This window comes from Pipistrellus hanaki (assembly GCF_964339955.1).
Source record: "Pipistrellus hanaki genome assembly, chromosome: 4".
In the NCBI taxonomy this organism is placed as follows: Eukaryota; Metazoa; Chordata; class Mammalia; order Chiroptera; family Vespertilionidae; genus Pipistrellus; species Pipistrellus hanaki.
Genome location: NC_140506.1, coordinates 7575411 through 7600154, shown reverse-complemented (window position 1 = coordinate 7600154; position 24744 = coordinate 7575411). Strand labels below are relative to the sequence as shown.

General features: G+C 38.9%; 1 protein-coding gene across 1 annotated transcript in view; it reads left to right on the top strand.

Annotated features, from left to right (window-relative positions):
* OXCT1 (3-oxoacid CoA-transferase 1) overlaps positions 1 to 24744 on the top strand; it is a 107230-nt gene that overhangs the window by 45851 nt on the left and 36635 nt on the right. Inside the window, exons 8-13 of the mRNA XM_084881695.1 lie at positions 2262 to 2369; positions 3831 to 3945; positions 5475 to 5569; positions 7237 to 7285; positions 11825 to 11897; positions 12491 to 12566. Coding sequence (XP_084737821.1) covers positions 2262 to 2369; positions 3831 to 3945; positions 5475 to 5569; positions 7237 to 7285; positions 11825 to 11897; positions 12491 to 12566 — 516 coding nt within the window. The remainder of the gene's footprint in view (positions 1 to 2261; positions 2370 to 3830; positions 3946 to 5474; positions 5570 to 7236; positions 7286 to 11824; positions 11898 to 12490; positions 12567 to 24744) is intronic.

The window sequence follows — 24744 nt, the reverse complement described above, 5'->3', positions numbered from 1 at the left end:
TCCGTGTGTTTATCAAAGAAGATAGCTTGTGTCCCCCATGTCCTGTTCCTTCCCAGCTGCTGGGCAGCAGGTGCACTGGCACTAAAAAGCCTCTTGTGATCCCTGGTGCTTTCCTTGTCCACGGAGTGTGAGCAGGAGGAGGGCTACTTCACCTCAAAAACTGGTGGAGAGTTCAGTTACTAGTTTAGGAGACTCATTTCATAGAACTCTCCGTATACAACTCAGTTTCTTTAAGAAAATAGCTGTTTGCCTTGGGTATGGTATCTACTAAGACAATGGTCGGCAAACTCATTAGTCAACAGAGACAAATAGCAACAGTACGATTGAAATTTCTTTTGAGAGCCAATTTTTTAAGACTTAAACTTCTTATCATGCCACTTCTTCAAAATAGACTCACCCAGGCCGTGGTATTTTGTGGAAGAGCCACACTCAGGGGGCCAAAGAGCCGCATGTGGCTCATGAGCCACAGTTTGTCTACCACGGTACTAAGATAAGCACTTGGAGTCTTCAAGGTAATATTTATTCTTGGCACCAGGAAGATAATTCTTTGACCAGAACAACATTGACCATAGTTTTTCTTTCTTTCTTTCTTTCTTTCTTTCTTTCTTTCTTTCTTTCTTTCTTTCTTTCTTTCTTTCTTTCTTTCTTTCTTTCTTTCTTTCTTTCTCTCTCTCTCTCTCTCTCTCTCTCTCTCTCTCTCTCTCTCTCTCTCTCTCTTTCTCTCTCTCTCTCTTTCTTTCTTCTTTCTTCCTTCCTTCCTTCCTTCCTTCCTTCCTTCCTTCCTTCCTTCCTTCCTTCCTTCCTTCCTTTCTTTTTCTTTCTTCCTTTCTTTTTCTTTCTTTTCTTTTCTTTTCTTTTCTTTTCTTTTCTTTTCTTTTCTTTCCTTTTCTTTTAAAAATATGTTTTTATTGATTTTTAGAGAGAGGGAGGGGTTTGGAGAGAGAGATAGAAACATCAATGATGAGAGAGAATCACTGATCAGATGCCTCCTGCACACCCTCTACTGGGGATCAAGCTTACAACGCAGGTATGTGCCCTGACCAGGAATTGAACCATGACCTCTTGGTTCAGGGTCAAGGCTCAACCACAGAGCCACACTGGGTGACCATAGTTTTTCTTAATCCTTGTTATTCTCATATTTTATGTTGATATAAAAATAAACATTTTTTCCTTTTTTAAAAAATTCTAGAATAGCTGGTTTTCTTGGGTCACTTCTTATTTTCAGAAAATGTCCTTTTACCCTGTGAATGACTTTAAATATAATTACATTGGATATTTCTAGTTTTTAGTTAATATTTGTTTTTTGAAATTTCCATATTGAAATCAATAGTCTGTCTGTAAGTAAAATGATTTTTGCTGTTGCATGTTGATCACGATCCTAGGAAGCTAACAGGAATAATTAAAATGTGTTACCAATAGCATTTATATCTGCATTTAGAAAGCTCTCCAATGGGTGAGCAGATGTTGATACAGAGTCTTGCCTTTGATATGATAAATTTCCCATTACATTTGGAAATCTGGTCTTGAGGGAGATGCTTTCAAGTGTGCACAGTTGAGTTGCAGTGTGTGAGCGTGCAAGCAGCTGCACTGACAAACCATTTGACAGATTTGCAACTGAGTCTGTTTTAGGCAAAGACCGAGTTCTGGAGCTTTATGTTCTGTATTTTATGCTCAGACATGCATTTGAATTCTTTCTTTTGTATTTTCAGAAGGTCTGATAATAAATTACACACACACATTTTCTTTTATTATTTTTATATATTTAAAAAATATATTTTTAATGATTTTAGAGAGGAAGTGAGAGGGAGAAAGAGGTAGAAACCTCAATGATGAGAGAGAATCATTGATCAGCTTCCTCCTGCATGCCCCCAGCTGGGGATGGAGCCTGCAACCTGGCATGTGCCCTGACTAGGAATCAAACTTCCTAGATTATAGTTCAATGTTCAATGCTCAACCACTGAGCAACATGGGCCAGGCTACACACATATTCTCTTTTAGATGTAGGGTGCGCAAAAGTAGATTTGCAATTGTTTGTATGGAAAACAATGCAATAATGAATAAATAATAAAACAAGAACAAACTGTTTTGCATACTCACAACTGTAAACCTCTTTTTGCCCATCCACCTGTGTGTGTGTGTTATTACATTGTGTATGCAACCTAAGTTGGAAGTGAAAATGCATATGCTTCATTTTTTTTTTAAATAAGGATTCATTTTAAGCTTTCACTATTGAATTAAAATTTCTTTCTCTCTTTGTACAGGTTGAAGAAATTGTAGATGTTGGATCCTTCGCCCCAGAAGACATCCATATTCCTAAGATTTATGTCCATCGCCTTATAAAGGGAGAAAAATATGAGAAGAGAATTGAGGTAGTTGACTTGGCTTCATCGTCAATATTTCAGAGACATGTGTCCCTGGGTTCATTCCAGATAAGAGGGAATTAAAGCCTTGCAGAAGCCTCGCTTTGGATCTTAGTATGAGCTTCTCATGTATCCATCGTGAAGGGATATGGTCACCTGTGCTGTTGTCCAGCCCAGCAGTGCCTGGTGACCCTGGTTTCCAGGCTTCTGGAGTGTTCTGACTTAAGATGCGTACCTTTCCACCTCCCCTGTCCCTGGGGTAGAGAAGGATAATCAGGTCTCCAAGGCTGTCCCCCTGCTGGACTGTCCATGTTTGATCATGCAGCAATGTCTGTCTACCTTAAGGTTGCTTTACGGTTTACAGCGTCTGGCAAGAATGCCGCTGCCCATTAGTGTTAGGCATCAGGCTCTAGGCAGCTGGTGGGTAGGAGATTGTGGCAAGGCGTGGCTTACAGGAGCATTGGAGGTATTTCACGTATACTCAGAGCTAGAAGAGTGACCATCTGGACCAGAATGGATACCAAGATTTGTAAGTGTCAAGGAATCAGCCGCAGAATAGACATGTATTGGGGGTATCAGGGAATCAGAGATAGGCTGTATCCTTTGAACAACAACAACAACAACAACAACAACAACAAGTCATTCTGCGATTCACAGCTGGTGTCAGCCAGCTAGGGAGAAGTGATGGAGCGTTTGAAAATGGGAACCAGAGTCTGTGTTAGGAGAGTCAGCCTTGGAAATACTTTCCTGGCAGGTTGCTGGATACGTCTGTGAGCCCTGTGATGTGCTGGAAGCAAAACCAGCCCAGACTCTGCAGGTGGAAATAGGCTGTTGAGAGCAGCAACACCTGGTAAACACACTCTGGCAGCTCTGCAAAAGCAGAGGCCAAGTCTGTTCCTCTTCCCTTCGTTCTGCCTCAGCCCCCGAGCACTGGAGGAGAACGCAGTTGCCGGAGTCTTGGGAGGTGGCGGTAGGAGCAGTCAGCAGGGGGATTAATTGCTTCAAAGAGATAGAGCAAGTATATCTTGCCCTTCAAAGAAATCTGACCTCTTTCCCTCATTTTCTAAAGAATTGTTTGTGCCCTGGCCAGGTGGCTCTAGTGGTTAGAGTGTTGTCCTGTGCACCAAAAGGTTGTGGGTTCGATTTCGGGTCAGGGTTGGTTTGGTCCTTGCCAGGGTGCATAAGGGAGGCAGCCGATTGATGTTTCTCTCTCATATCAAAGTTTCTCTTGTTCTCTCTCTCCCTTCCTCTCTAGAAAAAAATCAATAACCATGTCCATGGGTGAGGATTTAAAAAAATGATTTCTGGGTATTCTCTTTTTAACACTGTTATATTGTAGATTTGCCTCATAATAGTAGTAGGAGAGAGTTAAAATTTTTTTTTTCTTTTAGTAAACTTTTGTGCTTTTCCATGATAAAAATCCAAGGTGTACTTCAATGACGAATAATTTTTTTCCTGTTTATCTTAAAGCGTTTATCAACCCGGAAACCGGAAGATGTAAAAGCCAAATCCGGGAAAGCTGGAGACAATGTGAGGGAGCGCATCATCAAGCGGGCAGCTCTTGAATTTGAGGATGGCATGTATGGTATCCTTTATCTTTGTGGGGGCAAAGACGAGGCCCTTGCTTTTCCCATATTCCCAGCTACCAGGCCTGCTGCATGGCGATTCTTTTATAAGTCTTTGTAACTTTTAATGCAGCTGATCAGTTTTTACAAAATGTGGCACATAATCTACAGATATCAAACTATATGAAGTTGGCCTGCCCAAATTTGAGTTGATTAAAGTGTCGTCCTGATATGCCAAAGTTGCGGGTTTGATCCCCAGTCAGGACACACACAAGAAGCAACCAATGAATGCATACAGTGGAATAACAAATTGATGTCTCTCTCTCTTTCTCTCCCCCTCTTTCTCTCTCTCTCAAATCAATAAATAAAAATTATAAAAAAAGAAAGGATATATGAAATTGGAATTATAGTCCATTTGCCTTCTTGAACAAAATGGTGACCAAAATTTTATTTAGCTATGTTCTCATATATTATAGACTTCAGTGCAATTTGGCATTTGGCTAAATGTTGTTGGGATTGGAGCTTACCCAAGATGAGGGTTTTAAACCTCAGAAGTACTAGTTATAGCCAGTGCTATTTACTTTCTCTATATTCTGATATTTACATATTCATTGAAACATAAAATCCAACTTTTTAAAAAAAAGTCCAATTTCCTGTCACCATATATTTGACCCTGTCAACCTTTCCCACCCTCCTTCTCCTTCCCCACCCCCCCTTCTCCTTCCCCTCCGGTAACCACAATACTGTTGTCTGTGTCTATGAGTTTTTGTCTGCATATAGCTGATCTGTTCACACTGCTTGTACTGAGAGGCAAGACTGAACCCACAGGGTACATATTAGGATTTACCCTATTTTGATGTCTAAGGAAGAAGATCCAACACACGCAGTTACTCTTTGATGCCTTAACCCAGCTACTGTTTATATGGTCTCAATTGTTTTCACTGAAGCTTACGCACCAATCCTCCCCACCCCTCCCCTTTGGGTTTGGGAAGACTCAGTCACCAGTGGATGTTATCTCAGTGATCCAAAGGAGACGAAACAATTTCATGCAGACATTTTGGTAATGTCAGAACATTTTTAAAATTTAGAAATGGTAGCCCTTTTTAAGAATGTTAAGTTATCTTTGTTTTTAGTTGGAGTTTTATGAAGTCAAAATTGCTTTTAAACAAAGGTCAAGCCATGTTTAATAATATATCGGTCACAAGTCATAATATACAATAGCAGTCCACATTTGCTGAGCATGTTAATGCAAACAGAATGTCTTACAGTGAAAATGACCTCTTGGCTAGTCTTCTGAAGCCACCACTTTGATATATTGATGGGAAAGCATATCAGTGTTGTTGAAAAAGCTGTGATTAATTAGTGACTTTATTTATTTATTTTTTTAATTATAAAAGTGCCTAGAGGGTGACTGGAGAATGTGTTCAGTAATTACATTCAGAGCAAGTGCCTATAAAGAAGGCTTCTCTTTGGGTTGATGTGTGTGCAAGATTTATGGCGTAAATCTCTCTACCTTTTCCACGTTCTACCTTAACATCTTCTTTTCCAGCTAATTTGGGCATAGGAATCCCACTTCTGGCCAGCAACTTTATCAGCCCAAATATGACTATCCATCTGCAGAGTGAAAATGGAATCTTGGGTTTGGTAAGGTAGAAATTAAAGTTTTATTTATGCAGTCTTTTTCCCCCCCTGCTCATCTTTAAAAAAAAAAATCTTTATTTGTGAAAGTATTACATATGTCCCCTTCCCCACTCCCCCCCATTGACCTCTTCTAGCCTACCCCAATCCCCCACCCCTCCCCCCCCCACCCCCAGCTTTCATCATTGTCTGTGTCCATGGGCTATGCATATATGCATACAAGTTTTTTGATTGATCTTTTCCTACTCACTCACCCACCCCTGCCATCCCTTTGAGATTCTGCAGTATGTTCCATGCTTCTATGTATTTATGCAGTCTTGATGGAGAACTAGCTATTCCATGTAGTGAAATCTTCTAATAACTGAACTATTAGCTTAAAGTTCCCAGGCTTTCTATTTGCTTCTCATCACAATAACATATTTAACTTTCCCATACAGTGGTGGTCACTGTGAGTATGTAGTGTTACATTTGCTGCAGTAGATGCTTCCTGACTATGCACGTGTTTTCACTGCTCCTCCTTCATCAGGTAATGGGTTTCTGTCTCCCCTGATGCCTGCTTCAGAGGACTTCACAGTTTGCTGTTTAGTTAACTACTTTTAACTCTTGTGTAGTCGGACAAGAATGAAGGTTAACAAGTCTCTGAAGTAAAATTCAGTAAGGCTCTGAGTGAAAACTGGAAAGTAAGGTTTTTATTTAGGCCAATAAACAACCAATCATTGTTTCTCTCTGTGTGTCTCTCCTCTCCCCCCAACCCTCTCTAAAATCAATGGGAAAATATCCTCTGGTGAAGCTTAACAAACAAACAAACAAACAAACAAACAAAACAAAAAAGAAGACTTGTATTGTTTGGGTACCTAGAGTGACCAGTTTCCTCAGTTTGAAAATAAGGGAAATAAGTGTATGTGAATTACCATGGTCAATGTGTAAAAGGAAATTTACATAGGTCTAAACATTGGTTACCACTTCAATTTACTTAAAAAATAAAATTTTGGTCCCATAGAAAGTCTGTTAAAATTTTACCAATATGTCCTTATTCTTCTACCTTTTTCTTTTCTCTTTCCCCCCCTTTTTTTAATTAATATATATAACGTTCCAGAACTCCTTGCCTCATTCAAGTAAAGATATCTTATAAAAATGCATTCAAAAATTTTTAAATCTTATTGAGAAAAGGTGGGCAAAGGGAAAACAAAGGTAGCAAAATTCAGATGTTTTGAACAATAAGGTTAGGATGCCAAATTCAAGCTTTTGGCTTCTGCATACCAAAAAGCTGAAACTTGGCCTCTCTTGGTCTTTCCAGCCAAATAATGCAGCCATTTATTTAAATTTGCTAAGGGGAAGGTTTATGAATAACATTGCTGCATAGTAGGCCATGAATACTTTCTGTTTTATTGTCATATATTTCTAATAATTTAACATTACTTTCGAACTTTGATCATATTTAGAAAATATTTTTCATTTACCCATTCATGATTATTAGTGTAGGAAAGACTAATCAAATATGAGAAACACAGCCATGCACATACCAGAATTATCTTTTGAAGATTCACCTCAAGTCTTTTGAAGACGATTTCCTGGAGTGTTTAGAGACGGTATTTATATTACAGTATTAGTGTTCAGTTCCGTGGGAAACTTCTGTTACTAATTGACGTTGACTCATTTGTTTTATTTGACAGGGTCCATATCCATTCGAAAATGAAGTTGATGCAGATCTAATCAATGCAGGTAAACTCACCCATTACGCGTTTCCCAGTGTTTTCCTTGCTGTTGATTTAGTTCTATTCCAGATACCAATACGGAGTTGAGCTTGCTTTTTTGCCTTTTCTTAGAGAGCAGTCACTGTATTTTTCACTGAGGAGGAGAGATGAGCTTTCCAAGCCCCATATTTGCCTGGCTTCTTGTCAGAGAACTGTTATTAGGGAGACTAAGCTCAAGGCAAAATTCTAGGTGGAACTTCATCCTGTGGTGGGAGCTCTGGTGGTCTCATCGGTCAGAGTCCCGGCTATAACTGCGTGGACTGAGAAGCCTGAAGGGAGGGACAGTTGACAGGGGTGTGGCCAGGATTAGGCAAACCAGGAAAGGATGGTAAGATACCATGGTACAGGGAGTTACTATTATTACCCCCAGGCAGGCCTTAGGGGGCAGCTGTCAGAGAGGGTCAGTCACCTAAGAGGAACTATGGCCTTCAGGTATGAAGAAGTAGGACTGCTTAAACAAAATTCTTGCTGAGTATACATATCTGTGAAAAACTGCAACAAAGGTTAGGAAACATAGCCAAGGACATCTCCCAGAAAGAACAAAAATGCAGAGAAGGGAAGGAGCACAGCCAGGTGGAGGGTGAGGTGGGGTCTCCTCCACGGGGTCTCCTGCCTGAACCTCCCCTTGGATGATCCCAGGTGGAAATAGGTCTGCACTCTCATGATGAGAAGAGTGTGGGTGTGGATCCGTAGTACCAAAAAGAAAAGATCTGGTGTGTGGGGGTTCCTGTCATAGGAGCCACTTCCTGTCCTCTAATCCTCCTCAGAGTCAGAGAGCATCCTTCCGAGGTTCAAGGGTGGTGCTGAAGAGTGTGTCTGCCACTAAGTATGACCCAGTGATATAAACAAGAGTTTCTTTGAATTAGGGACTCTGGTCTTGTCACCTCCTTGTTCCTACACTCAGATGCTTTACCTCTTATTGTTAGCTCTTTGTGCAACTAGAACCTAGAGTCCATGGATTAGCAACCTGAAAGAGGAAAGCAGGTTGGAGGCCCTGGCCAGTGTCACTGCCCATGCTGGAGACATCCTGTTAGGCCCAATGATTATCCTTAGCATGGGACTGCCCCTGAGAAGATAATTTTTATGCTATTCTTAACCTGCTTGTCTTCACCCTTCTTTGACTCCTATTCACTCCATCCCTGAAAACATATTATTCTTTTTAAAAAAATATATTTTATTGACTTTGTACAGAGAGGAAGGGAGAGAAATAGAGAGTTAGAAACATCGACGAGAGAGAGTCATCGATCAGCTGCCTCTTGCACATCCCCTACTGGGGATATGCCTGCAATCAAGGAACATGCCCTTGACCGGAATCGAACCTGGGACCCTTCAGTCCCCAAGCCAATGCTCTATCCATTGAGCCAAATCGGTTTCGGCGAAAACGTATTATTCTTATTCCACATTCAAACATAGTATGAGCCAATCTCAGAAGAGAAGGGAAATGAGCTGAGCTTAAAGGCCAGATGCCGAGAAGAATTGATGTTTGATTCTTAGAGAATTTTTGGAAGTAAAACAGCTTCTGGTTGAATAGTTGAATTAGTTAACATGACTCAACGCTTGAAAGGCCCACTGTGATAAAGCAATGACATTTAGCCCAGGCTGTAATTTAATTGTGCTGTACCCTTTAGCAGTAGTTCATTGATCTGTGAAAATATTTGCTTCTTGGCTTAATTAATTTATGATGTTAGTGAGTTATTTGCAAAACGAATAACTCCATTTTCTCAATTTCAGGCTTGAGTTCATGGAGCCCACTTTTTCCTTAGAAAAATAGTTACTCTTTTCTAATGACATTGTTGGGTGGTAGGCATTTCTGATTGAGTTTAAAAGTAGCTCCATCCTAACAAAGCCACCAGTTTTATATTTCAACTTCTGAAATGTCATGTATAACCTTAAACTGCTTTGTACAACAGTAATTCGGTGCTTTTGGGAAGCCAAGCTGCAAACCAGTTTAATAATATTCTAACTCTTTCATCAAAGTCCTCTTTGGGATTTATGATGCTTTAGATTTTGGAGCTATCCAAATTAGGGAGGAAAAGCTTTGAGCTAGAGAACCCGGAATATAAATTGTCAGTTTCCTCAACTCCTCAAATTTGAAAATTACCTGAGAGGTCAGCTCATTGTTTGTGTTAATTTGAAAGGATTTTTTTTTTTAATACAAGTTCCTTGAAATGAATATAGAATGAAGTGTCTGGGTAAAATCAGTGCATGAAAATTTAAGATAATAATAGAGCTATTTCTCAGGATCCTTTTTTTCTAAATAATAACCTCATAACTATGTAAAAACAAATCACCACTTCTATAGCACTACATAATTTTCAGCATGCTTTTTTACATGCATGATATAGTTTGAACCTCAGGTGAAACCTCCTTATACAGATGGGGCAGCTGAGCCCAGAAAAGTGAAGTGAGGTACTCCAGATCACATTGCCAGGGACTGGACACACACAGTCTTCCAGTCTTGGCTTCTGTCCTTTACCTCCTTTACTCTGAGCCCTTTTCCTCTAAGGTATTGGTTATATTATTATAGTTCTTTCTTGACCCTATTTGATACTGGACTTGAAAAGCATGGATTCAACTTCAGAATATCTATTTGTTTAGCTATTGGGATGTTTAAAAATGCTGAAAATTAACTTGGCTTCTGAAGAAGGTAATTCGTAAGAGACCAGAATGTATTGGCAGGGGCCTGACCGCTCCCTGCAGGAGAGGTGCTGTCCGGGCTCTTTAATAAAACCGGGCTTCATAAATCACACCGGGAGAGCTGAAGCTCCGCACTGACCTCAGCGTCGCCTGCGAAGTGGTAAATAGCGCCCGGCTTGCACGTCAGCCAGTGGAAATTGCCATTGCAAAGTCATTGTGATTTAACACAGAGACCTGAGGAGCAGAGATGTTTATGGTCCTCTGCTTTACTGTCCTCCGACACAATCCTGCTTGTCCCCCACCTCACAGGGTTGGTGAGGGATGGAATTCGCTGGACATGAATTTGTGTCAGGATAAGGTTCGGTTGTATTAGGCCCGTCCTGAAACCCGCGGTCCATAGGCTGGCTGTGTGACCCACCGTAACAGTCATGCTTAGTCCTGTAGCAGTGATTTCTCGAGGGGCGACAGCCGTTGTTCGGAGAGAGGAGTGACAGGGCTAACGTTTTATGGAGCCCTTTTTGTGTACCAGGCATTAGGCTGAGGACATTGCGTGCATCATCTCATTTTATCCCTCAACTCTTATGTGCTGTCTGAAAGCTCCTACGAACCACACTGGAAAGTATTTTCTAAAGCTTTTCAGCTTTATGGTACTTTGAAAGACGTGAAAATGTTTTCGTTGTTTAGCATCCAACGCTTTTGGGGGATAAATATTTCAGCATGATATAGTCTTCCTCTTTTTTTATATCCGAGCTCAAATGGAGAGGGATATAGATGGAGGAGTGAGCTTTTGGGCAAGACTTGAGAAGCTGGGTACAGCTGTGCTGCACAGCGGGGCAGGGTCAGACTCCTCTGGTCCTGTTGTGTCCAGGAGCCTTTCTCTATTCCAATCTTGGAATGGCAACTTTCCTTTCCTTTCTTTTCCTCTGTCCTATTACACTGGGGGAATGCATGGCAGGTCATACAGTTGACTTACCTTTGGCAAAGGGTCTGTGAATACTATTCTGGTTGAGACCAGAAGCTTTTCCTGGGCACCCGAAGCTCCTGAACAGACAGGAAATTGATCACAAGAAGAAAGGAGCTTAGACGTAAATCAGATGAGAGTATTAGATGAAGATCTTGCGCAGTTCTATTATGAGATGTAAGTTTTGAGAGTGGTCCTCTTGAGGATTCCATTAAATACGTTGGCAGTATTAGGATGTTATTCCACAATTTCATCACAGTCCTAGGGTTTTAATAGAAACTTTCGGGGTCAAGAGAGGAAAGAGGAAAGGGAGAGGGAGAGGGAGATTGAGGTGGAAAGAGAAGATTCAGCCCTAATGATGTTAAAGAATCTTTCTAGATTACTCATTATTGTTATTTTAAAAAATATTTGAGGTGCATCTCCTGTGGTATTTCCTCCAGAGATGCATTTCTTCATGGCTGTTCCACAATCTCTTTGCTCCAGTGACCACGGTAGAACTGGATTCTTTCCTCCTCAGTCCTGTTCACATGTAGCACCTGCTGGTGAGGGGAGTGGGGCTGCTGGGGGGCCTGCAAAGGTATTGAATTGTCTGTAGAGGTTGCATTGTCTGTAGAGAACCTCAGGACGACGATAAAATGAAAAAATGGGTTTGCTCTTTATTATCACCATGCAAATGTGAACAGTGCTAGGGACAGAATGCTCCTCTCTGCAGGGCAGACAGTTTCCAGTGTCCCCCACACTCCTGAATACCACTGCATTTTACCTTCATTCCTCCAGGAACAGAGAAGGAATAGACCCCTCTCTCCGCCACAGTACCCTTAGAAATCTAATACTCTTTTTTTTTCTTTTTCTTGTGTGTGTGTGTGTGTGTGTGTGTGTGTGTGTGTGTGCGCGCGTGCGTGCACATAGGCAAGGAAACAGTTACTGTGCTTCCAGGAGCCTCTTACTTCTCCAGCGATGAGTCATTCGCGATGATTAGAGGGTATGTAATGACAGAGCCGCTCACGTTTCACAGAGGAACGAGCTGAGTCACCGGCTGAGCGTGTCAGCCAGCCTCTGAACATAGACACGTTTCCCAGCCAGAAACCCATCCTGGGCTTGTTCGGCTGCACACAGAGATGTGAAATTATTCACATCGGATGTCAGGAATGGGAACAGCCAAACTGCTGTTATTAAAAGAGCCCCCCGAATGGAATTTCTATCTCTGTGCCAGCTATCACGAAGCAGACATTTTTAAGAAGTTCTTTCTGAGGCCCTTGACATTTTCTGCAAACTGTGTTCATTTCCTAGCTCCTGCTCGCCTTCCAGTCAAACCACATTCTCCCTCACTGAAGGCAGCAAGCTCACTGTACACGCCTGTATTAATGGGTCTTTGGGAAGCAATATGGGCTGTAATTTTTAAAAAAGAACTCTTAGTGGTTCTTTCTCTACCTCAGCTTGAGCTGAAGTATTTGGAAATCAGGTGTTGGGTGGGGGAAAGCAATTGCATTTTGGGGCATCAAAGTTATTTATTTTAATTGCTGGCAATTTCCAGCTTGTGAAGTTTGCCTGTTAATTCCTCTTTCTCTTTCTCAGAGGACATGTCAACCTGACCATGCTAGGAGCCATGCAGGTTTCCAAATATGGCGACCTGGCAAACTGGATGATCCCTGTAAGTGGACGTTTTCCTTTGGATTTATGCTTGGGTCAGAATATATATGTATATATTGGAACATTAAGGAAAATCCTGTCAGATTGCCATGAGAGTACAAATAATGATTTTAACAATAAAGAAATATTGTATCATGTTTTCTTATTTGAATCAAATTTTAATTAAGCAAACCCTGAGAAATATTCAGCTTTGCCAGTTTATTATGTAGCTGGGATTAAAAATAGGCAAGATCTGGGCCAAAGTAGAATTTTCCATAAAGAAAGAGGCAGGGAAGATTTAAAAAATTGTATAATTATGTTCTATCGTAAAAGTAAAAAATATAAATGTTTATCAACTAACTCCTTATAACTATTGTAGAAAGAGCACTGAACAAGTTTATAAATTTTATATTAACCCTATTATTTTCTTATTCACAGTGAGTGATTAAAGTCCCCCTTTTTTAAAAAAAAAATATTTGTATTCATTTCAGAGAGGAAGGGAGAGGGAGAGAGAGAGATCGAAACATCAATGATGAGAATCATCGATTGGCTGCCTCCTGCACGCCCCCTACTGATGATTGAGCCTGCAACCTGGGCACATGCCCTTGACCAGAATTGAATCTGGGACCCTTCAGTCCACAGGCCGATGATCTATTCACTGAGCCAAACCAACTAGGGCTGGCATCCTCTCTTGATTGGTCATATGACCCCAAAAGTAATCAATCACATTGTCTTCTATTATGGAAAACAAAACCTGGGATATTCCAATATGCTTGTGAAATGCAAATGGTTTTCATTTACTATTGACCTAAATAAGGGGGGAAACCTATCAGAATTCACTTTGGAGAAAGGACTGCAATGAGCTGATTTAGGAATGTGGTTCACAGTTTTCTGGTTGTCGCTTTCCAAAATGTGCAGGGTGGGGATTATGAGCTCATTTGGTATCTCAGGTTACTCCTCTGAGGTGTACTATGTTTAAGGATTCCTGTGTATTTCTCTGTAGCACCGGCTAAAAAGAATTGGGTTTAGGAATTGAGGCTCGTGTTCTATGATTTGAGAGTTTTTGGAAATCTCTTAGATTTTAGTGATTACAATGTGTAACTAGATTTGGGAACCAGTATATTCAAGAATGGTCAGAATCCATATTTACAGTGTAAGGGAATATATGATTGACCCCTTAATAGTAGAAACCCTTAGCTAATTATTGATTATATTATTGTTTGCCTTTAAAAATGTTTGTCTTTCTATATCAGCCGTGGTCACGAGGCTTTTGGAAGCTTCAACGAATCAGAGAGGGCCTCTTGAACACTGTGCAGTGATGATAGGCAGTTTATGGAAATCAGAATGTATTTCTATTTTCACATTTTAGAAAAGGGCCAGATAGGTAGTAGAAGGAGCATAGAAAGTATCCCCTGGGTATTAGTCCTGATGTGCCAGTAATGAAGGTGTGACCTTGAACACGGCACTTAAGCTTTTTGGGTTGAATCTTCATCTATAAACTGAAGGTTTGAGACTAGATAATTTCAGGGGTCCCGTCTGGCTCTCATTGCTTAGCAGCTAAGAGCAAGGGCCTGGCAGTGAGACAGACCTGTGTTAAAATCCTACTTTTGTCACTTGCTAGCTGTGTAATGTGAAGCAGTTACCTATGTCTCCTCATCTATAATATAGGAATGATATAGTACCTACTTTACAGGACTGTATTAAGGAATAAATGACATAATACGTACAAAGTACATATAGAATTTGAACACAGTGTATACTAACTAAGTGCTAAATGTATTTGATAAGCTTATTGGTACTATTGGGGATCCCTGGGAGAGCAGTGAAAAGCATCCATTACTGTGAACAGAAGCAATAGAGTTTTAAATCTATTTTGTTGACCTATTAATGAGTTTTGAAATAATTTTGATCTAGTCCTGGATATGGAGCAGAAAGGACACTATATTTAATACATTTTTTTTTTTTTTTTTTGCCTTCAGGGAGCTTGGGCATCTTCAAAAAGTCGATCCCTTTATATTGTGGTTTAGCAGGCAGCGAGGCTGGAAGCTCTCACTGTGACAGTGTGCATTATGTAGGTGTTATTTGTAGAAACGATTTATAACGTGCATCCCGATTTTATATATTTTTCTGGGATTCCTGTGAATAATTAAAACACCAATGTGTCTTCTTTTATAAATTTCTTAATACAATATTGCGCTAATGAGTTCCAAAGAACTGGACCTAGTCGAGTGGCAATCGGGAACTAGAGCTATGAAGGAATGCTGAGGAAATTAAACATAGATTAGAACTTGTGTCAGGACTACTTTTTGATAATGGAAGTTGGCAGTGCCATTTCTTCTTTTCTTTCTGAGAACTTTTATGAGTTTATTTGAGCCAAACTGATGACATGCCAGGAAGCAAGATCTCAAATGCTCCCTGGAGTGTCATTTCTGGTGAGCATTTCTTTTGTTCTTTTAGTAGCTGATAATTATTTCTTGGGTTCTTTGTATGTGATACACACAGTGTGTATATTTAATTCTTTTGGATGCAAGATAGCTTAAGAATCCAAGACCATGGCCTTTAATTTGGAAGAAATCTAATTTGAATTTCAGCTCTACCCCTTACAAATGATACAATCTGGAGTATATAGGATTCAGATTTGGATATTTTTATTAGGATAAGTGAGAAAAAATGAAAAGTGAACACTAAAAGAGTTCCATAAATAATGGCTATTGCTTTCATCTTCTTTCGTGCTCTATTGCTTAATGTTAAAGAAGGAACGTTTGCCTTAAAATACATTGATATAACAGGACTATATTTTACGGTAACTAGTACAACACACTCATCCCAAATTCATGTTTAAGTACCCCAAATTAGACTCTTTGAGGACAGATTTCCTGCTCTGAATTGGTTATGAATGAGGTACAGTTTAGCCTCTTTACTCAGTTTCAGTGAGCAATCTATTTGCCCCAAAGATTTACTAGTATGTTGATTTATAAAATGTAGATATATTTTTATTGCAAGATATATTTTTATTGCAAGATCTGGCATTCAAGCATCTGCAAAGTTCAGCTTTATTACATCATTTTTCATTAACTTTTATCTTCTTACTGGGTTTAATAATCTTTTCAGTCGTTGCAAAGCCTTGAGTTTTTCTGCATCGTGGCATGCCCATTAATCACTGCATGTCAGATGCATTAAGTTTTAAGGCAGGGGAGTGGTGTTGGATGCTCTTTGTCTTATTCTTTAATAGCTTCTTAGTATGCAGCATTGGTCCTGGGTACACAGATTTTTTTTTAAAATTCTGCTCTGAGCGTCTGAAGAGAGAAAATTGAACAAAACAGCAAGTTGGCTCCTTCCAGTTCCCTGATTATCATGTTGATAGTAAAACCCAGGCAAGTTACAAAAATGTAGAAAGACGTGCAATCGTAGAATCTATATTCAGATCGGCTCTGGCTTTCCTAATATCTATTTTTGAAAAACAGCTGCCATGGTTTATTGACTTGTGAAGGGAAGCAGATGTGTGTGATCAGCTCTGGGAACTGGTTGTTGAAAGAATGCAGCTGTGGCCCATGGGACAGGGCTGCTGTGTATGAACCATGCCTCAGCCAAGGGCCTGCTCCTTCTACGTGGAGAGCTGAAGTGAGGGATCTATAAGGCGGAGAAGAATGGGATGCTTTGGTGCTTGTTTTTTCCTTACATTTTTTTAAAAAGAATAAAAATGAATGTCATACTCATGCATGCTACATGGATGAGTGCACAAAATTGATTTGGTCTGTTTTAAAGAAGCTAGCTTTCTTGTCTTTCTTACTTATATAATGAAAGGGCTTGTGTCCAAGATTCAGTCTAGGGGATTTGTTGTATCAATTGTAGTATAAATATTAAATCTGCAGATATAGATATAGAAATAGAAAGACTGTGGGATAAATGTATATATGGTTTTAACATTATGATACCTTGTTCATTTGGTACTAATTCTGAGGAAACTACAAGCTATGGGTAAGGGAAAAGGACAGTTAGAGAATATGTATTTTACAGTATGAAGCTTTTATAATTATTCAGTGGTGCTTTTGCTGTATCTGTGTACTGTAGGGGAAAGTGCACAGAACTTTGGAATTAGGCCTGTGCTTAAATGCTGGTTCTGTCACTTACTGGTGGTGTGACACATTATTTCATTTTAGTATACATGTTTATAAAATGATAATACTTAACTCACATGCCTGTTCTGTAGGTTAGTTTGTTTGTTCAACAGATATTTATTAGGCATATATTAAAGGCCCTTCACTGGTTGAAAGTGCAGCAGGCAACAAAATGGATTAAATTCTCCACATTTATGAAGCTAATATTCTAGTGGGGATCAGCAAATATGGCCCATATACCAAATTTAGCTCCATTGCCCGTTTTTATAAATAAGTTTTATTGAAACACAGCCACTTTATATATCACCCATAGTTGTTTTTGTGCTGCAACAGCAGAATTGAGTAGTTGCAATGGAAACCATATGACCTGCAAAACCTAAAACCTTTACCATTGAGCTCTTTTCAGAAAAGTTTGCCAATTGCTGCCATAGATTGTTGATTGGAAACCTTTTATTTTCTAATGTAACTTAGTAATGCTGTAAATTTCTCTGTTAGCGTGTATTAGTGACATCCCACCAATTTTTATATGTTGTGTTTTCTGTTGATTCTCTTCCAAATATTTCTAAGTTCCCTTTTGAGTTTTTTGTGACCTATCTGTTATTTAGAAGTATGTCATTAAATTTCCAAATACTTGGTGATTAAAAAAAACAAAACACACCTCTGTGTTTAAGGAGCAGGAAGTGCTCCTTAATCCTCTTCCTTTTTTTTTCTGGAGACTCTGCTTTGGGCTCTTAGCTGCTATTATTTCTTATCAACATTGTTCCGGTGCTGCTATTTTTGGTCACTTTAAGAGACAGCGTTGATGGTGACTTTTCTTTGTGTTAGTGGATGTCTTAAGAGACCAGCTGTTAACAAGCATGTGTGTGATCGTGTTTTCCGTATCCAATATGTTGAACACGCTCCACGTGGGATGGAATCAAAACACAGCTATTTTTATCTCGTGCGGTGCCTTTAACTTTATGCAGTGAGGGAAGCTCTCCCTCTGCGCGGCATTTCAGCTCATTCTTAGATAATCAACTGTCCCCGGGTCACTTTAATTCACAAACTCAGTCTTCATTCAAGCACTAAAGGGTCCAGTCCAAGGGAGCGAACCTGCCGTAATATGCATCCACGGCAGTGCGTGTCCTCTCACTTACACTCCCCAGCCTGGTCAGGGCCGGCTGCCCACGTTAGCGGAAGGTTGTATGGAGTTCTTTTTCTCTTCATTCACTGCCTCCCTCAACTCACTGTTTAGCACCCACAAGAGACAGAATTCAGGAGAATGGGAAAGGGAGGACGCAAAACAGGAAAGTTCTCACATGGCTGGACAGTGGTCATGGTATAAGCTGGCTCCATGCTCCCTGGTCTTTTCAAATGATGCTAGTCAAACGTGAAACGAAAGGTAGAAGCATGGGAATCATTACAAAGGAGGATGCTGAACTGAGGTTAAAAAAAGATTAAAATTAAGATCAGAAAGAAACAATAGCAAAGCCATTAGCAAGTCAGCTCACTCTGCCGAGGTTCCCACAAATGTTAATATTTTAGCTAGCAAAGGGGTATGAGACAGTGAAATAGACTTTTTTGTGTGTGTGAGGAATATCTCAGTTCTCAGCAGTCTTAAAGAGCTTTGTCTTTTGATTGCTGTCTCAGTCTGTTTTTGCTCTGAAGGGAAGGAAATATTTTTCTCCTTACTGTGCTTCATGTGATGTGTATGTGACCGAATGCTTAGCTCTATGAACTCGATCCACTGGAGCTCAGATGTATCCAAACCCGAGGCTGAAAGGAAGGTGACCTACACACCTGATTGACTTCCAGGCATGGTGCTCCATGCCCCCAGCACAGGTGCTCCCCATCTCCTCCTCGCTGTCAGAAGAGACAGAACAGACTTCTGTGCATAGAATGGGCATTTGGTCATTTTTAAAAAAGCAACCAACCAATCAACCAATTTCTTTATTTTCTCTTCCCTCCTTTCCCATCATCCCTTCTCTTCTCTCCTCCTTTACAGAGAGAATGAGCATTTGATGTTTTCAGTAACTGTCCCTTTGGCTAATGATGTGTTTGTATGACAATAGCAGCCCTTTCTCATTAAAACGAGGGGAGGAAACATTAAAAATGATAGATGAGGTCTACTCGAAATTCATTATTAGCAATTTCACAAATAATGGTGCTGCTGATATGACTTAGCAGGGAATGAAGCCAAAGCACCAATGACAGTGTGACCCTGCAGCTAAAGGCTAATGAATCTTGAAGACCCAATCTTATTAGAAGATGAAATCTGGCATTTCCAGTTGATGAAATCTTTACATCTTACTTTACTCCTTTAGTTTAGAGATAGTTTTTATTGATTGCTTTTAGAGAGAGATGAACTGAGTAGGGAGGGAGAGAGGAGAAGCAACATCAATTTGTTGTTTCACTTATTTATGAACTCATTGGTTTATTCTTGTATGTGCCCTGACTAGGGATCGAACCTACAATCTTGGCATACCAGGCCAACGCTCTAACCAACTAAACTACTTGGCTCAGGGCTACAGATAATTTAAAAAAAAAAAATTCCTGGAGGTTGTTTATGTCTTTTAAAATTAGTGCAATCATATAACTTGTTGTCTAAACCAAATCATTTTGAGAACATGGTAACAGATATACATATAAATTCTATTAGAGAGACAGTTTGTATAACCAATTTACTTATAATCCCTAACTCATATCACTGTTAGTAAGACTTGTTTTTTACTATAAAGAATCCCACACAGACATTTTTTTTTTTTTAAATCAAGGGATATCTAGTTCTTATTAGAAAAACTGGAAGTAATGAAGATTTTAAATTGATGTCCCAAATTCAATATATATTGGAGGATTAGGCAAATTCAACATTTCTTATTTCTTCCTATTCAAGATCAATTCTATTTTAAAATTCATAGAATAAATCACAAGTTCTATATGTATTATGCATTTTTCTGTCCTAAGCACTATGCTGTGAACTTCTCATCAATTATTATTATTATTATTATTTTTAATTCTTTATTGTTTAAAGTATTACAATACATATGTCTCCTTTTCCCCTCATTGACCTCTCCCCAGCTGGTCCCACCTCCCAGTACATGCCCTTACCCCGCTACTGTCTGTGTCCATAGGTTAGGCTTATATGCGTGCATACAAGGCCTTTGGTTGATCTCTTCCCCCTTCCCCCTCCCTTCCCTCTGAGGTTTGATGGTCTGTTCAATGCTTCTATGTCTCTGGATCTACTTTTTTGTTCATCAGTTTATGTTGTTCATTATATTTCACAAATGAGTGAGATCATGTGATATTTTTCTTTCGCTGCCTGGCTTATTTCACTTAGCATAATGTTCTCCAGTTCTATCCATGCTATTACAAATGGTAATTCCTTTTTTTTTTTTTTTTTTTTTTTTAACCACAGCATAGTATTCCATTGTGTAGATATACTGCAGTTTTCTAATCCACTCAATCTGCTGATGGGCACTTAGGCTGTTTCTAAATCTTAGCTGTTGTAAATTGCGCTGCTGTGAATATAGGGGTGCATATATTCTTTCTGATTGGTGTTTCTAATTTCTTGGGATATATTCCTAGAAGTGGGATTACTGGGTCAAATGTGAGTTCCATTTTTAATTTTTTGAGGAAACTCCATTGTTTCCACAGTGTCTACACCAGTGTGCATTCTCCCCAGCAGTGCAAAAGGGTCCTTTTTCTCTGTATCCTCGCCAGCACTTGTCATTTGTTGATTTGTTGATGTTAGCCATTCTGACAGGTGTGAAATGGTATCTCATTGTTCTTTTGATTTGCATCTCTCAGATTATTAGTGATTTAGATCATGTTTTCATATGTCTCTTGGCTCTTTGTATGTCCTCTTTCAAAAAGGGTCTATTTAGGTTCTTTGTCCATTTGTGATTAGATTGTTTATCTATCTTTGTTAAGATGGTGTGTGTTTTTTTGTTTTGTTTGTTTTTTAGTTTCCTATAAATTTTGGAGGTTAAACTCTTATCGGATATAATATTGGCAAATATCGATATTATCCCATGCAGTTGGCTTTCTTATTGTTTTGTTGATGGTTTCTTTTGCTGTGCAGAAGCTTTTTATTTTTATGTAGTTTGATTTGTTTTTCTCCTTAGTTTCCATTGTCTTAGGAGCTGTATAGGTAAAGATATTGCTATGACATATGTCTGATGTTTTGTTGCCTATGGATTCTTCTAAGATTTTTATGGTTCCCGTCTTATGTTTTAAGTCCTTTATCCATTTTGAGTTTATTTTTTGTGTATGGTGTAAGTTGGTGTACTAGTTTCACTTTTTTGAATATATCTGTCCAGATTTCCCAACACCATTTATTAAAGAGACTGTCTTGTCTCCATAGTATGCTCTTGCCTCCTTTTCAAATATTAATTGAGCATAATTGACCAATTATACTTAGGTCAATTTCTTGGGTTAATTTCTGTTCCATTGGTCTATATGTCTGTTTTTGTGTCAGAGCAGGCAGTTTTAAGAACAGTGGCTTTATAATATATTATTAGCTTAATATCTGGTATTGCAATCCCTCCAACTTTGTTCTGCTTTCTCAGGATTGCTGTGGTTATTCGTGATCTTTTTTTATTCCATATGAATTTTTGGAGAGTTTGTTCAAGGTTTGTGAAATATGCCGTTGGTATTTTAATGGGGATTGCATTCGATCTATAGATTGCTTTGGGTAGTATGAACATTTTAATGATGTGGATTCTACCAGTCCATGAACATGGTATATGCTTTCATTTGTTTATGTCTTCATCTGTTTCTTTTTTTAACATTCTGTAGTTTTCTGAGTATAGAGATAATTTTTGATAATTACTTTTATTGACAAAGTAGCTTTACTAGGGAAAATTTTAAATATATATAGATCTAGAAACTTTGAATTACTGAGCCTCTGGTAATCCAAAGGTTTCAAAATGCAAATAGTTATTTTTATGGATGGTAACTTTCTAAAAGTCAATCCTGAGGTGAAAATCACATTATTCAAATTACACTGAAAAGTGTGTTTTACTTCTTGTTAAAGGTTGGGAAACCATAAAATCTGTCACACATTCTTTCCTCATAGGACACTGAATAAAAAAGGAAATCCTACCTGAAATTACAAATTATTTAGGAATTAATTAAATGAGAACTTTATTTCAAAACTTGTGGCATACAAGTAAAATGATACTCAGAAGAAATAGAGAGCCCTAAATGCTTGTATTATTTGCAGAATCCATGCTTGCATTGCTGCTTCTGGCTTATTTGCATTCCTTTCCAGTGTAATGCATATGGGTGGCCATGTTGAAGGACCTCCAGTACTTGGTTATATCCGGCACTGGGATGTGTAAGACCCTCAGGAACAGTGCTAGATCAGTTCACCAATATTATTTTTAAAAAATATATATTTTATTGATTTTGAACAGAGAGGAAGGGAGAGAGGTAGAGAGTTAGAAACATCGATGAGAGAGAGTCATCTATCAGCTGCCTCTTGCACACCCCCTACTGAGGTTATGCCTGCAACCAAGGTACATGCCCTTGACCAGAATCGAACCCGGGACCTTTTAGTCCCCATGCCGATGCTCTATCCATTGAGCCAAACCGGTCTCGGCAGCTCACTAATATTATTAAGGACCCAAAATAGCATATGGCTTTTATTTGGGATCATATGATATGGCAACATATGTCTTTAGACCCTAGAGTCATATTGATAAGTTCAAATTCTGAGAAGTATATGGAATTGAGCTGAGCAAACATCAGTTTTCCATTTCTCATCTTATCCTCTTTCCAGACCATTGCTATCTAAGTAATGACAGGAAAGATCATCAGAATTTTACACTGACTTTCCTTTCTTCTATCCCCCCCTACTCAGCCAGTATAGTGGACTTTTTCTAAGTAAAAGGCAGCTCTCCCTCCCCCATTGATTTTTAGGGAGAGTAGAAGGGAGGTAGGGAGAGAAAGAGAAGGAGAGTGAGAGAGGGTGGGAAACATTGATATGAGAGAGACACATTGATTGGTTGCCTCCTTGAAAGTGCTCCGACTGGGGACAGTGATCGAACTGCAACCCAGGTACGTGCTCTTGATGGGGAATTGAATTTGCAACCTCTCTGCACTGGGGTTGGCACTCTAACCACTGAGCAACATCAATCAGGGGTAAGGCAGATAGCATTTTTTTACTCAATAAGTTCACCATTGCCCAATTTATCATGTAGTAACTGAAGTAGATTATTGGAGTATTTGAAATACTACATATATAGAGAATTATTGTAAAATAACATATTACTTTTTCAGATTATCTAAATTTAGCTAAGTGCCAATTTTTCGGTATAATTTTGGATGGAAAACAAGATTACTCACCTTGTTACAATTATGAATAAAAACAATAAATCTGTTTTTGCGTGAAGGACTAATACAGATCCCTCTAGGAGAGGCTCCTACACTTTAATTCAAGTACAAAAGATTTGATGTATTTTAGCCACTCATCTTTTTTGCATATTTCTGAGTTATAGTTTAGCCTAAAACATTTATAGTACAGAATGGAATTTCGGATTGGGCAGCTATTTCTGTGATTTGGGTATTAGCTCTGCTTTTGGAACTACCACCTTTTGGTAGAGATATTGTATTTATTATAAAATAATAATGGGCCAAAAATGTCTATTAGACTGGAGACAAATAAACATATTATCTAAATAATTAGATCCTGAAAACCTAATCTATAAATAATATAGAAATAGCTTCCTTAAAAAAAAACCCAATATTTTTCTTATTGCCAGAATTTCATATACAATAAACTTATTACTCTGGCATGTAGGAGCTTTATCAGCTAACATATTTCTATCCTGAATGTAACTTCTGCTCATAATCATATGTTTTTTAGGAAATTTAATTTTCTTACATCATGGTTTCAGGTTGGTGAAAGATGCATGGTTTGTTGATAAACACATTTGGAAAATTTTGTAATTTTAGGCCTAGAGGATCTGACTGCATTTTTAGAAGTTGTCTAGACGGAAGCTACAAAAGACATCTGTGGGCTTACTGTTTGTCTCCCAACTAAATTAGCACCATCCAGCAGATCAGGAGCAATAATCAAGAAAAATGCTGCAATAAGTTCAACATAATGGACATTTTAAAATAGGAAGCATCTTCTTTGGGGATTCAATTATCTCTTTCTGGATACTAGGAACAGACTTCATCCAATTGTTTTTCTGACTTGTTTTAGAACTTCAGGTAATACGCTTAGCTTTTCCTTAAATTTTCTTTCTTTCTTTCTTTCTTTCTTTCTTTCTTTCTTTCTTTCTTTCTTTCTTCCTTTCCTTTCCTTTCCTTTCCTTTCCTTTCCTTTCCTTTCCTTTCCTTTCCTTTCCTTTCCTTTCCTTTCCTTTCCTTTCCTTTCCTTTCCTTTCCTTTCTCCTTCCTTCCTTCCTTCCTTCCTTCCTTCCTTCCTTCCTTCCTTCCTTCCTTCCTTCCTTCCTTCCTTCCTTCCTTCCTTCCTTCCTTCCTTCCTTTCTTTCTTTCTTCAGATAATATGCTTAGCTTTTCCTTATATTTCCTCCCTCCCTCCCTCCCTCCCTCCCTCCCTCCCTCCTTCCCTCCCTCCCTCCCTTCCTTCCTTCCTTCCTTCCTTCCTTCCTTCCTTCCTTCCTTCCTTCCTTCCTTCCTTCCTTCCTTATATAAAGGAAAGCTTGTTATATCTACTTGCTCTCTGCAAGTAAGGTATTGTAGTATTTACCAGGTTTGTTCACTATAAAGTTACTATTTCCTTTCCCTACCTTATTCTTTAGAAATAAGTCAATAGATTTAGTCCACCCTCAAAAGTGTCTTATAGGAGGGATATTATTATCTGAAGTTCATGTAAGGAGAAGGTATACCTGGCATTTATTTATTTAATCATTTGTTTAGCAGTATGGACTCATGGATATTTTATAGTTTTAATTATAATCCAATACCATGTTAATTTATTTTCGTGCTCAAATTGTTCCAGATGTAGCCATTGGGAGCTCTCTCAGTTTGGTTCCTGTTCACTTCCATTAACAATTTTTGTTGTTGTTGTTGAGTGTTTCTTACTTTGTTATTAAAAGATGCTTGTGTTATATTTTTCCTGCTCCTAGAATC